This window comes from Rhinichthys klamathensis, unplaced genomic scaffold, assembly GCF_029890125.1.
Source record: "Rhinichthys klamathensis goyatoka isolate OS25496 unplaced genomic scaffold, OSU_Roscu_1.1 h1tg000391l_1, whole genome shotgun sequence".
NCBI classification, from domain to species: Eukaryota; Metazoa; Chordata; class Actinopteri; order Cypriniformes; family Leuciscidae; genus Rhinichthys; species Rhinichthys klamathensis.
In genome coordinates, this window is record NW_026606894.1 from 3,852,501 (window position 1) to 3,867,163 (window position 14,663).

The 14,663-nt window shown below is 42.5% G+C and overlaps 1 protein-coding gene across 5 annotated transcripts in view; it reads left to right on the plus strand.

The window, feature by feature from the left end:
- aplp2 (amyloid beta (A4) precursor-like protein 2) overlaps window positions 1-14,663 on the plus strand; it is a 102,177-nt gene that overhangs the window by 62,923 nt on the left and 24,591 nt on the right. For all 5 annotated transcript variants that reach the window (XM_056234303.1, XM_056234299.1, XM_056234301.1 and 2 more), the window contains exons 4-6: window positions 2,180-2,292; window positions 4,441-4,685; window positions 14,056-14,261. In XM_056234303.1, coding sequence (XP_056090278.1) covers window positions 2,180-2,292; window positions 4,441-4,685; window positions 14,056-14,261 — 564 coding nt within the window. The remainder of the gene's footprint in view (window positions 1-2,179; window positions 2,293-4,440; window positions 4,686-14,055; window positions 14,262-14,663) is intronic.

Sequence of the window (14,663 nt, forward strand, 5' to 3'; positions counted from 1 at the left end):
TGTCTGATGGCATCTGAGCTCCTCAGCTGTCACTCACTTGCTCACACGCTCCCTTTCCTGTTTCATTTATACATTAACTCTTGTTTAGTGGAGATTGATTTCCTTAAAGGCACAGTTCTCCCAAAAATCAATCCTAAAGAATACAAATAAGATAGAAAAATATCTTGCATCAAAAAATTCAGGACCTTCTGGACCGAAACCCTTTGTTTGGACTATCAGTATGATTTGCCATAAGTGATTTTACTAACTGTCTTCATTTGATGTGATTTATACAATAACATATAGGTTAATTACATTTAAAAATTAAAACTAAGACCGTAAACTAATAAACTTTAAGTGTAGTTTTCTCATGTGTCAGTGTTGATTATTGTAATATTGACAAACTCAATTGAGATGATGAGCAATTCTAAGATTTTCGCCTATTTTCTCTTTCACTGGCCAACATTTCTGTGCATTCCTACTAGGGCTGCACGGTTCATTGAAATAAAACCAAAATTGTTATATGGCCTAGTGCGATTTTATCAAATCACAAAGGCTGCAATTTAATTAAAAGGGAACTATGCAGTTTTCTTTTTAGCTTAACTGAACAGCTTTGGATTCATTAGAATGGTAATATGACTTTTATCGGGTTGAATGGTGGCCGTCTCGCTTCCCCCTTCAGAGTCTGGAAGTGTAGCCTGATATCAGGTCTCGCGATGTAACGAATTGCTTTACGGCACTGCACACATACACACCCCCATCCAGGATCCGGCTAGCTATAAGAACAAGGTAGGGATGGAGTTTTTATCTTTGTTATGATGGACAACTCTACTCCGACCTCCGATCCCCGTCAGCATTATAAAAGAATGCAACGTAAAGTTTCATTTTGATACTGCCTAATCTAAGTCTATAATTGAGATAGGCTAAGCTAGAAAAAAATGAACACAAATAAGCGGAAATTTTCTTAGTCTCTTGTTTTTCACCATAATGTTACGGATTACGTTTGATAACACAATACAAATATACACTATCTCAACATTTATATGCTAGCTTTCTGTGTATCATACATACCTCAGTGGACATGGCTCCATGCGTTCGCCGGCTTCTTTGAAAACAAATGCACATGGGCAGAGGTAGAAGATGGGAGGGGGGAGAGTTTTTACGACAGTGTTGTCAAATATCTATTCCGAAGCTGTAGGGGGAGCAAACTGCAAGCAAAAAGCAAGAGTACAGTGAAGAAATTGCCAAAACTGCATAGTGCCGCTTTAAATAAATATATGCGCTGCGAGTTTCAGAGTGAAGCGCAGGACTGTATTCTATTTAACGTGAGCAGCTCATGATCTGGTGTCTTTAGCATCTCCGAGCTTCTCGGTTCACAGTAAATGCTGCTACACATGAACTCCATCTCTGCATCTGCGCCGAGTTTGGGTCGCTTTAACGTGTGTTTGGGAGCTCAACATGCGCCAATCGTCTTTCCATACTTTAATGAGAAGCACTTATCAAAAAAAGAGAACATTTAAGGACTCCCTGTGGTTTTCCATAAAAATAAAAGTTTGATGGTTTTAATTGTGCAACCCTACAAATAAGCACCGATAACTCTGGATTTTTTGTCACATTTTAAATCTCAATAGCCGTTTTTAATAGAAAAATCGCAATTAAAAAGTTCCCACTAAAACTTCCAGCACTAATTTTTCTGCACCCCCAATCTGACACTGTTCAGAGAAATAGGTAGTCACTCCCACCATTGGTTGAGCCAGTATTAATATATCAGATCGCTCGAACAATCAGAGCAATGTTTGTAAGCAACACAGTGTTCACACTCCCCAGGAATGTTAAACTTGATATGAGCCAGAATTACGCCGTTCTCTTTAAAGAACGCGGCGAGACTTCCTGCTGCTATTTGCTCTCTCTCTGCTGTGGACGGGATGGTCTGTGCATGCCAGATCTTTATTCTGTCTTTTGCTACTGACCAGATGTCTGTTCAGATGTCACTTGCCCTAGTTGTAAAATGCTCATTATAGAATGCAAAAGACCATGTGTTGATGAATTATTGAGCTGTGTTGTTATTTGCTGTCCCGAATTTGCAATTCTGTTTTGTTAGTGGGTGTTAGATGTTTTCTGTTTGCATTGTACCAGCTGCATGATGTTAAAGCCTCAGCCTTGCTAATAATCTGCGTGCTGCGTGTTTGTATGTTTTCAGTTGGGGAATTCGTGAGTGATGTCCTCCTGGTGCCAGAGAAATGTAAATTCTTCCACAAGGAGCGTATGGACATGTGCGTGAGTCATCAGCAATGGCACGGTGTGGCCAAAGAGGTAAGACATCATTTCCAGCTCCACAGACATACACCACTAATTACATAATACATGTACTCAACAAGATATGTGTCGGTCCACGATAAACACGAAGATGCTATGCAAAGCAACAGAATTGTTGCCAATGAACATGTTTGAAATTTGATATACAGGTTTTTGAAGTTAGCTTCGGGACCAATGAGATTCGACATACGTAAGAAATATTTAAGACGCGGAAGGAGCCGCGTCAGTTTGAAATTGGAATTCGGTAAATTGAAATGCTGAAAGCAAAGTTACAATCGCCTCACTGAAATTCCACGTTATACCGTAAATTCCATTTTCATGACTGGATTCCAAGATTCCATCCATGTTTTCCACATTGCTGAAATCAAAGGGCCATAAAGAACATTTTTTACAGAACTTTTGCAAACCACTGCAATTTACCTCTACATCTAATGCTCGTTTAAAATTTGATGGATTTTCAGTTGTAGACTCGAGTGTCACGTTCTTATTCTCTCTCAGTCTTTCCTGCTGCATGCTTGAGTCCTCACATTTCACCCTGATAACTGGATAAGCCGTACTGCTGTAATACTGATAATCTCTAGACCTCTACCACCTCTCTCTCACACACACACACACACACACACACACACACACACACACACACACACACACACACACACACACACACACACACACACACACACACACACACACACAACTGGTCTTTTTACACTTGCTCACATCTGATGTATGTTGCTCTGCATTCTCTTATAATTAACTGTCTTTTCAGTTTCCCTGCTATCTGCTGTCTTTTCTAATTTCTCATGAATTTTCACAGTTTTTGGGAGTGACAACTGCAATTCATTTGCGGGCTTGAATTCTTTATCATTCTTTGTGTGCAGGGGGGGTAAAAGAGTCAGTCCTGCTATCCTCAGGTTGCGTTGGTTCACTAAGTGGATGTTTTTGATGTGTCGTTAATGTTAAAAACATCAATGAAGAATCTTTGCATAATGAGACAACATTTTGAGACACATACACTACTGATCAAAAATGTGGGTTCAAAAGATTTCTCAATATTTTTGAAAGAAGTCTCGCTCACCAAGCTTGCATTTATTTAATCAAAAATACAGTAACAACAACTATATTGTGAAATATTACAATTTAAAATAATTTTCTATTTGAATATATTTAAAAATGTAAATAATTCCTGTGATGCTAAGCTGAATTTACAGCATCATTACTCCAGTCTTCAGTGTCACATGATCCTTCAGAAATTATTCTAATATGCTGATTTGATGCTCAAGAAACATTTCTTATTATTGTCAGTGTTGAAAACAGTTGTGCTTGCTTTTATTTTAAATAGATGTTTTTAGTAACAATAAAAATGCTTTACTAGCACATTTTAAAAATTTAATGCATTCTGGCTGAATAATAGAACTGATTTCTTTCTGACCCCAAACTTTTAAACAGCAGTACATCGTTCTTCCTAGAAATTCAATTTAAAAATAGTTTATATATTTAAAAGTCATCTGGTAATACCTTTTTTTTTTTTGGATAATCTTGAGAATAAATACTTTGCAAATGAAATACACTTCGTCTCATTTTATTTATTATTTTTTCATTTTAACTTTGATTTATTTTGATGGGTGGAACCAAAAGATAAGATTCATAACAACTGAATAAATCTGACATCAGCTTCACTTTGAGGATCTTGTCGTTCTCGCGTGCAAATAATAAAAGACAGACCTTATAAACTGTATAGCAAAATCTCTAGCAGGCGACACATTTCTACCATCATACCTACTACTCCTTGTGAAAACTATAGTTTTTGACCATCGCAGATAGATATTGTCTTCACTATCTTCTTCGCGAATGAATTTGGATGCAGAATGCTGTAAACTCTGTGTACAGAACCAAATTTAGCTGCAGTGTGTACGTGGTCAGTTCTTTTCGTACCGTAAATCACTCCAAGCTGCCGTCTTTCATTCTCTGTGTGTGCATTCTGGAAGCATCTCCGTGCGCTGACTCCACTGATCCCAGGACAGACATTTAACAGATCTGCTGAATTTCTTCGGGCTGTTCTTACACAGCAGACTGGCCTTTCAAACCACATTTGCTCTAATTGAATGGGATTTCTTGACTCTCTGTGTGTCTCTCTCTCTCTAGGCCTGTTCTAAGGGAAGCATGGTCCTGCACAGCTACGGCATGCTGCTTCCCTGTGGCATCGATAAGTTCCACGGCACTGAATACGTCTGCTGCCCGTCTACTCGTCCCGAGGAGCCCGTACCTCCTGCTTCACCCTCAAAAGAGCTTGATGATGAGGATGAAGATGATGAGAATGAGGAGGTGGAGGAGCCTGTCATTGAGGAGGAGGATGAAGAGGATGAAGATGATGAAGCAGTAGAGGAGAGGTAATGTGGTGTTAGTTGACATGCATGTGGTCTTTCTCAAACTTCTCGAGTTTGGTTTCTTAGTCCAATGTTAGTTTGTGGTTTCTTAGTTAAAGAATATTAATTTACCTTTTATTTATCACAATTTACCTTGCACTATCAACAAGAAAACAAAATTATAATATTTTTGCTCGAATTCGGGTGGCCCGAGCAACTGCGCTATATGTCGGCGCCAACAAATCATCATTAAACAAAATCTCAGGCGTGGAGGTCCAATTTAAGATTGGTGTTAAACACCGGCTCATTCACAAAACATAATTTTTCTATTGTCAATTATTTACTTATCCAAATTTCTGAAATGGGCACAGCCTCTCTGAGCGCCTCAGAGCAAACGGCCCTGCCACACTTTCAAAGGATGATGTATCAGTATGACTGTGACCTGTCGTGTCTTATCATTTGAGAAGTAGTAGCTGAAAAATTGTATGTGTGAGAGCATACGCCGTGTGTGCGTTTGTGTAGGATAAATTAGGTTGACCATCTGGATATTTTCGAGTGCCATGCCTTTGACCTCTGACAGCTGTTTGATTCACTTCCATAAATCATAAAACTTCCAACCTGTTCTCCTCCCCTCCCTCTGTTTCCCATGTTCTCCTTCCCTCTCGTCACACCTCCTCATACTTTTTTCCAGATTTTTCTGTGGATAGTTAATCTAAAAATAAAAATTTTCATCATTTACCAGTGTTATTTTACTGTCATTGATGTACTATTATAGTTTTTGTAAATGTTTTGAATTGGATTTTATTTTTATATTTTCAATATATCAATATTTCAATATATTTCAGTGTGTAATATAGCTGTTTGTGAATGTAAACGTTCTGCAAAGGTGTACTGTCGAAAGTGCACGATAAGTTATTGTCTCCGAAAAGAAAGAATCGACTCTGAACCGCCTAAACAAATCGTTTGTATTTTATTGTATTTGACTGCGTGATAGTTCTACGTATAATAGAGGTGCTTTCATTTTAAAGATTTAGCAATTTTTTGTGTTTTTGTCATTTGTATTATTTACATTTTTTATTTAATTATTAAAAATGTCTAGATATTTTTAGTTTATTTAGTTTTAGGCTAACACTTTACAATGAGGTTTCATTTATTAACATTAGGTAACTACATTAGTTAAGGTGAAATAAAAATGAACAATTCTTCTACAGCATTTATTAGTCTTAGTTTGTGTTAATATCTACATTTACTACCATGTTGTTAAGAAAAAGTTGTATGTTAACATTAATGTTCTGTGAACTAACATGAACATGTACTTTTTTATTAAGTAACATTAACAAAGGATAATAAATGCTGTAAAAATGTATTGCTCATTATTAACTTATGTTTGTTAATGCATTAATTAGGGGTGTAACGGTACACAAAAATCACGGTTCGGTACGTACCTCGGTTTTAAAGTCACGGTTCGGTACGTTTTCGATACAGCAAAAAGAAAGAAATGCCAGAGAAATTTCTTATTTGTTAAAAGAAAAAATATTTTTAAATAACTGAGTTTTCCTACATCTTGAAACTTTCAGGTTTATAAATGGGGGTCATATTTGAAGGATGAACAAATAATGTTTTGGTCATCACATTAAAAATAACATTTAAATATATATATATTTATTTATATATTATTTGAGTTTTGAAGAGCTGGAAAAAGATGTGTGAAGTACTTGAAAGCAGTTCACTATTCCAGCCAAACTGGTTACAGTTAGTGTTAGCCTACTATATTAAATCCATGGTGAATGTTGCTGGTCTGTGGACGTAAAGTATTACTAGTTCATTCACGGCACAATGTTTCTCCTGGTTTCCACGTCAGCGCTGTTTGATCTAATAGAGATCTACGGTTAATAACGGAGAAATGTGAATGCTTCTCACTAGATCTCGCAGCGATGTTATTACTTCAGTGGCGAATTCAAATGTTTTCTTTACTGGATCTCTTAGCGCTGTGTTGTAATAGTGTCGCTTGATCGAGATCGGCTCGCGCTGCACAGATGTTGCTGGTCAAACGATCCGTGAAGCACAATATAATGAGTAGCGCAGTTTCGTTCCGCTTTCATTACGTTTGCCATTTGATGTTGCGCAACTTTGTGGTGATCGCGCCAGCGCGAATTTTGTCGGCAAGAAAAATGGTCCAATGAATCGTTCGGTTTGTATGCGTACCGAACCGGAAGCCTCGAACCGAAACGATTCAATACGAATACATGTACCGTTACACCCCTAGCATTAATTAATGTTACTAAATGAGACCTTATTGTAAAGTGTTAACAGTTTTGGTTGTTTAAGTACTTTCAGTACTAAATGGAAATGAGAAATGTTTTCTTGGCAACTAGCTGATGTCATGGATTTTCTTCTAAAACCTAACTATTTTAGATTTGGCTCCCTAAGACTAACTATACTAGTATAACTTATACGCTAACGTGTCTGAATATAATTGACGTTAGCTACGTTCACACATCAGCGAGTCTCCAGTCGACTACAGCATCTGCTCCCTAACTATACTCCAGCGAGTCTCCAGTCGACTACAGCATCCGCTCCCTAACTATACTCCAGCGAGTCTCCAGTCGACTACAGCATCCGCTCCCTAACTATACTCCAGCGAGTCTCCAGTCGACTAAAGCATCCGCTCCCTAACTATACTCCAGCGAGTCTCCAGTCGACTACAGCATCTGCTCCCTAACTATACTCCAGCGAGTCTCCAGTCGACTAAAGCATCCGCTCCCTAACTATACTCCAGCGAGTCTCCAGTCGACTACAGCATCCGCTCCCTAACTATACTCCAGCGAGTCTCCAGGCGACTACAGCATCCGCTCCCTAACTATACTCCAGCGAGTCTCCAGTCGACTAAAGCATCCGCTCCCTAACTATACTCCAGCGTGTCTCCAGTCGACTACAGCATCCGCTCCCTAACTATACTCCAGCGAGTCTCCAGTCGACTACAGCATCTGCTCCCTAACTATACTCCAGCGAGTCTCCAGTCGACTACAGCATCCGCTCCCTAACTATACTCCAGCGAGTCTCCAGTCGACTAAAGCATCCGCTCCCTAACTATACTCCAGCGAGTCTCCAGTCGACTACAGCATCCGCTCCCTAACTATACTCCAGCGAGTCTCCAGTCGACTACAGCATCTGCTCCCTAACTATACTCCAGCGAGTCTCCAGTCGACTACAACATTCGCTCCCTAACTATACTCCAGCGAGTCTCCAGTCAACTACAGCATTTGCTCCCTAACTATACTCCAGCGAGTCTCCAGTCGACTACAGCATCCGCTTCCTAACTATATCTGCTCCCTAACTATACTCCAGCGAGTCTCCAGTCGACTGCAGCATCTGCTCCCTAACTATACTCCAGCGAGTCTCCAGTCGACTACAGCATCCGCTTCCTAACTATATCCGCTCCCTAACTATACTCAAGTGAGTCTCCAGTCGACTACAGCATCCGCTTCCTAACTATATCCGCTCCCTAACTATACTCCAGCGAGTCTCCAGTCGACTACAGCATCCGCTCCCTAACTATACTCCAGCGAGTCTCCAGTCGACTACAGCATCCGCTCCCTAACTATACTCCAGCGAGTCTCCAGTCGACAACAGCATCCGCTCCCTAACTATACTCCAGCGAGTCTCCAGTCGACTAAAGCATCCGCTCCCTAACTATACTCCAGCGAGTCTCCAGTCGACTACAGCATCCGCTCCCTAACTATACTCCAGCGAGTCTCCAGGCGACTACAGCATCCGCTCCCTAACTATACTCCAGCGAGTCTCCAGTCGACTAAAGCATCCGCTCCCTAACTATACTCCAGCGTGTCTCCAGTCGACTACAGCATCCGCTCCCTAACTATACTCCAGCGAGTCTCCAGTCGACTACAGCATCTGCTCCCTAACTATACTCCAGCGAGTCTCCAGTCGACTACAGCATCCGCTCCCTAACTATACTCCAGCGAGTCTCCAGTCGACTAAAGCATCCGCTCCCTAACTATACTCCAGCGAGTCTCCAGTCGACTACAGCATCCGCTCCCTAACTATACTCCAGCGAGTCTCCAGTCGACTACAGCATCTGCTCCCTAACTATACTCCAGCGAGTCTCCAGTCGACTACAACATTCGCTCCCTAACTATACTCCAGCGAGTCTCCAGTCAACTACAGCATCTGCTCCCTAACTATACTCAAGCGAGTCTCCAGTCGACTACAGCATCCGCTTCCTAACTATATCCGCTCCCTAACTATACTCCAGCGAGTCTCCAGTCGACTACAGCATCCGCTCCCTAACTATACTCCAGCGAGTCTCCAGTCGACAACAGCATCCGCTCCCTAACTATACTCCAGCGAGTCTCCAGTCGACTACAGCATCCGCTCCCTAACTATACTCCAGCGAGTCTCCAGTCGACTACAGCATCCGCTCCCTAACTATACTCCAGCGAGTCTCCAGTCGACTACAGCATCCGCTCCCTAACTATACTCCAGCGAGTCTCCAGTCGACAACAGCATCCGCTCCCTAACTATACTCCAGCAAGTCTCCAGTCGACTACAGCATCCGCTTCCTAACTATATCCGCTCCCTAACTATACTCCAGTGAGCCTCCAGTCGACTGCAGCATCTGCTCCCTAACTATACTCCAGCGAGTCTCCAGTCGACTACAGCATCCGCTCCCTAACTATACTCCAGCGAGTCTCCAGTCGACTACAGCATCCGCTCCCTAACTATACTCCAGCGAGTCTCCAGTCGACTAAAGCATCTGCTCCCTAACTATACTCCAGCGAGTCTCCAGTCGACTACAGCATCCGCTCCCTAACTATACTCCAGCGAGTCTCCAGTAGACTACAGCATCCGCTCCCTAACTATTCTCCAGCGAGTCTCCAGTCGACTAAAGCATCCGCTCCCTAACTATACTCCAGCGAGTCTCCAGTCGACTACAGCATCTGCTCCCTAACTATACTCCAGCGAGTCTCCAGTAGACTACAGCATCCGCTCCCTAACTATTCTCCAGCGAGTCTCCAGTCGACTAAAGCATCCGCTCCCTAACTATACTCCAGCGAGTCTCCAGTCGACTAAAGCATCCGCTCCCTAACTATACTCCAGCGAGTCTCCAGTCGACTACAGCATCCGCTCCCTAACTATACTCCAGCGAGTCTCCAGTCGACTACAGCATCTGCTCCCTAACTATACTCCAGCGAGTCTCCAGTCGACTACAACATTCGCTCCCTAACTATACTCCAGCGAGTCTCCAGTCAACTACAGCATCTGCTCCCTAACTATACTCCAGCGAGTCTCCAGTCGACTACAGCATCCGCTTCCTAACTATATCCGCTCCCTAACTATACTCCAGCGAGTCTCCAGTCGACTGCAGCATCTGCTCCCTAACTATACTCCAGCGAGTCTCCAGTCGACTACAGCATCCGCTTCCTAACTATATCCGCTCCCTAACTATACTCCAGCGAGTCTCCAGTCGACTACAGCATCCGCTTCCTAACTATATCCGCTCCCTAACTATACTCCAGCGAGTCTCCAGTCGACTACAGCATCCGCTCCCTAACTATACTCCAGCGAGTCTCCAGTCGACTACAGCATCCGCTCCCTAAATATACTCCAGCGAGTCTCCAGTCGACAACAGCATCCGCTCCCTAACTATACTCCAGCGAGTCTCCAGTCGACTACAGCATCCGCTCCCTAACTATACTCCAGCGAGTCTCCAGTCGACAACAGCATCCACTCCCTAACTATACTCCAGCGAGTCTCCAGTCGACTACAGCATCCGCTCCTTAACTATACTCCAGCGAGTCTCCAGTCGACTACAGCATCCGCTCCCTAACTATACTCCAGCGAGTCTCCAGTCGACTACAGCATCCGCTCCCTAACTATACTCCAGCGAGTCTCCAGTCGACAACAGCATCCGCTCCCTAACTATACTCACGCGAGTCTCCAGTCGACTACAGCATCCGCTTCCTAACTATATCCGCTCCCTAACTATACTCCAGTGAGTCTCCAGTCGACTGCAGCATCTGCTCCCTAACTATACTCCAGCGAGTCTCCAGTCGACTACAGCATCCGCTCCCTAACTATACTCCAGCGAGTCTCCAGTGGACTACAGCATCCGCTCCCTAACTATACTCCAGCGAGTCTCCAGTCGACTAAAGCATCTGCTCCCTAACTATACTCCAGCGAGTCTCCAGTCGACTACAGCATCCGCTCCCTAACTATACTCCAGCGAGTCTCCAGTAGACTACAGCATCCGCTCCCTAACTATTCTCCAGCGAGTCTCCAGTCGACTAAAGCATCCGCTCCCTAACTATACTCCAGCGAGTCTCCAGTCGACTACAGCATCTGCTCCCTAACTATACTCCAGCGAGTCTCCAGTCGACTACAGCATCCGCTCCCTAACTATACTCCAGCGAGTCTCCAGTCGACTAAAGCATCTGCTCCCTAACTATACTCCAGCGAGTCTCCAGTCGACTACAGCATCCGCTCCCTAACTATACTCCAGCGAGTCTCCAGTAGACTACAGCATCCGCTCCCTAACTATTCTCCAGCGAGTCTCCAGTCGACTAAAGCATCCGCTCCCTAACTATACTCCAGCGAGTCTCCAGTCGACTACAGCATCCGCTCCCTAACTATTCTCCAGCGAGTCTCCAGTCGACTAAAGCATCCGCTCCCTAACTATACTCCAGCGAGTCTCTAGTAGACTACAGCATCCGCTCCCTAACTATACTCCAGCGAGTCTCTAGTCGACTACAGCATCCGCTCCCTAACTATTCTCCAGCGAGTCTCCAGTCGACTACAGCATCCGCTCCCTAACTATACTCCAGCGAGTCTCTAGTAGACTACAGCATCCGCTCCCTAACTATTCTCCAGCGAGTCTCCAGTCGACTAAAGCATCCGCTCCCTAACTATACTCCAGCGAGTCTCCAGTCGACTACAGCATCCGCTCCCTAACTATACTCCAGCGAGTCTCCAGTCGACTACAGCATCCGCTCCCTAACTATACTCCAGCGAGTCTCCAGTCGACTACAGCATCCGCTCCCTAACTATACTCCAGCGAGTCTCCAGTCAACTACAGCATCCGCTCCCTAACTATACCCCAGCGAGTCTCCAGTAGACTACAGCATCCGCTCCCTAACTATTCTCCAGCGAGTCTCCAGTCGACTAAAGCATCCGCTCCCTAACTATACTCCAGCGAGTCTCCAGTCGACTACAGCATCCGCTCCCTAACTATTCTCCAGCGAGTCTCCAGTCGACTACAGCATCCGCTCCCTAACTATACTCCAGCGAGTCTCCAGTCGACCACAGCATCCGCTCCCTAACTATACTCCAGCGAGTCTCCAGTCGACTACAGCATCCGCTCCCTAACTATACTCCAGCGAGTCTCCAGTCGACTACAGCATCCGCTCCCTAACTATACTCCAGCGAGTCTCCAGTCGACTACAGCATCCGCTCCCTAACTATACTCCAGCGAGTCTCCAGTCGACTACAGCATCCGCTCCCTAACTATACTCCAGCGAGTCTCCAGTCGACTACAGCGTCCAGAGCCGATAATTCTAACTTACAGACAGACTTGAGTAATTGTCCTTTAAATGTTCTTTATTACAGCCGGGAGTTCTCGAGCAGTTCTCAGAGAATCTCACTCAAACAGAATCTTTAACCCCCCCCCCATCTTTACCACCTGTTAGTGACATCAGCAAAAATATCTCGAATATCTTTGAATAACATTGTAAAGGGTTAATGGTTCAGTTAATCATAACACAATACAGACAAGAAACAGTACGTCCAAGGTCACATTATCTAAGGTTACATTGTGTCAAAAGTTTGTCAGAAGGTTAGATCTAAAAAGGAAGTAAGATTTATTTTGTTGTATTGTTAGATCAAAAAGGGGAAGTCAGGTAAAATTTATTCACAATATTGGCACCAAAGGGGAAGTCAGGTAAAAGTTTATCATAAGACTAAACCAAACCAATAACCAAAAGGTCAAATTGTCAGAAACATAATTAGTTCATGATTAGTTCAAGACAGTTTACTATCTTTTTTTATTAAAAATTCCACCACACTGACTAGTCTAATAAAAAAAAAAAAATTTTTTTTTTTTTTTTTATAGATAATATCCTTTTTTTTTTTCAAGTAATGAAAGTGTTTTTTTATGGCTTAAGTTTTAGTTAACAATAATAACCCTGTAATTTACTTTCCAAACCTGCATGACTCTCCAGTGGATCACGGCCTAAATTGTGAAAAATATTCAAGTTGCTCATAAAAACACATTGTCAGTTTAAAGAGCTTCAATATAGTTACTTTATTTAAAAGTGTGTTTTGGCAGTTATACTATTTTAAAGCTGCAGTCCGGCATTTTTCCTCTTTGTCGCCATCTCTGTTCGAAATCTGCAATTGCAGTCATTCGCGGAATTATCAACTTTACGTGAGTTGTAGTTCAACACCCTCGACACGGCACAGCGCGGATGAACACAGTGTTTGAGGAGAGTGTGCAGCTGTCAGTCACAGCGCCGGTGTGGATATTGTCATTCAGAATTACAGATTATTCTTTTTGGAAGTATGACCAACATAAGAATTTTCACCGGGAAATGTCATCTGAACTAGTAAGAAACATTCACTTTTGTTCTGGTTCTGACATTGCAGTAAATCGCGCTGATTAAATCTAACAATTGCTTATAAGTTATCATTTCACGCAAAACCGTGCAAAGTAGCTATACTATGTTCTCAAATTGTTCATGTTAACAACGTCAGCAAGCATTGCGTGACTACATCATGTAATGTCCTTCCGATATTATCCTTGTTTTCGCATGGGTCCGGTTGCAGTCTCTTTTTTTCTGTAGCCACTCCGAAGTCCGAACAAAGTCTTTTGCATTTTACAGCGGGTGAGTCTCTAGTTGTCACTGATGATGATCGTCGTTTGAACCTTTCTGGATCCGCCATCAAATTGATAAGTTTAATTATATCAAGTGCTGTGAGAAAAGGCTATAAATCTCTACCTCCAACATCCTCACACGCAATATAGCTTATACTAGCCGAGACTCCTTCTTTATGTGTACAGATGTGACGTAATGACGCAAAGACATGCTCGAATCTCTCGCGGAAATCCACCAGTACCACTAAAATTAAAAACATTATTACAAGCTTACCGTTTTGCATCGAGCTAAGGCAAGCAGATAGTTTTGAACACTGGCTGGTTATGTATTTTATCAAATATGTATTTTGGATAATTTTTAACCCAAAAAAAGCTACGGACAGCAGCTTTAAATGATGAGTAGGATGTGGTTTGGGGTGCTGCTTCTATTTAAATGAAATTAAAAAGCCAAAAAAGATTTAACGTTCACTTAATGATGTTCATTGTGTCTTTTTATCTCGTTTTTAGCGAGCCTGTTGCCAACGAGCCGCCCACTCAGGAGGACACAGCTGAAGAGGAGGAGGAGCAGGAGGATGACGGAGATGAGGAGGACTACCACTACGTGTACGAGGATGAAGAGGAGGACCGAGACAGTGAGGAAAAGGATGAGAAGAAAGAGAAAGCTGTCGTCCCAGAGAGCCAAGATGATGACAAAACTCTGCAGGAAGTGGAAGGTCAGTAACACTCTGTTTCCTTTATTTATTTCCTGACTGCCATAATGCGTCCAATTACAGCAACTCATTTGATGCATATCTCTGGTCCTGTTCACTATAGAGGCTTACAGTTATTGACCTATTTTATTTTTTTTGAAGTTATATCTTAATTTAAGTATACCCTTTATTGTTTGCCATTGTCTGTACACCCTATATAGCGCAACAGTCGGGTTCCAGAAGTAAAAAATCTTATTTGTTTTCTCCATAAAGAAATGAATTATTTTTTAACAATAATGTATAACGCTTGCAATATTAGGTAAAGATATATTACACTGTTAAAGCCACACGTCAGACACAAACTTTGTTTTAATCTGCATGCTATAGCCAGAATGACATTACTCAGAATCCTGATAAAGATGAATG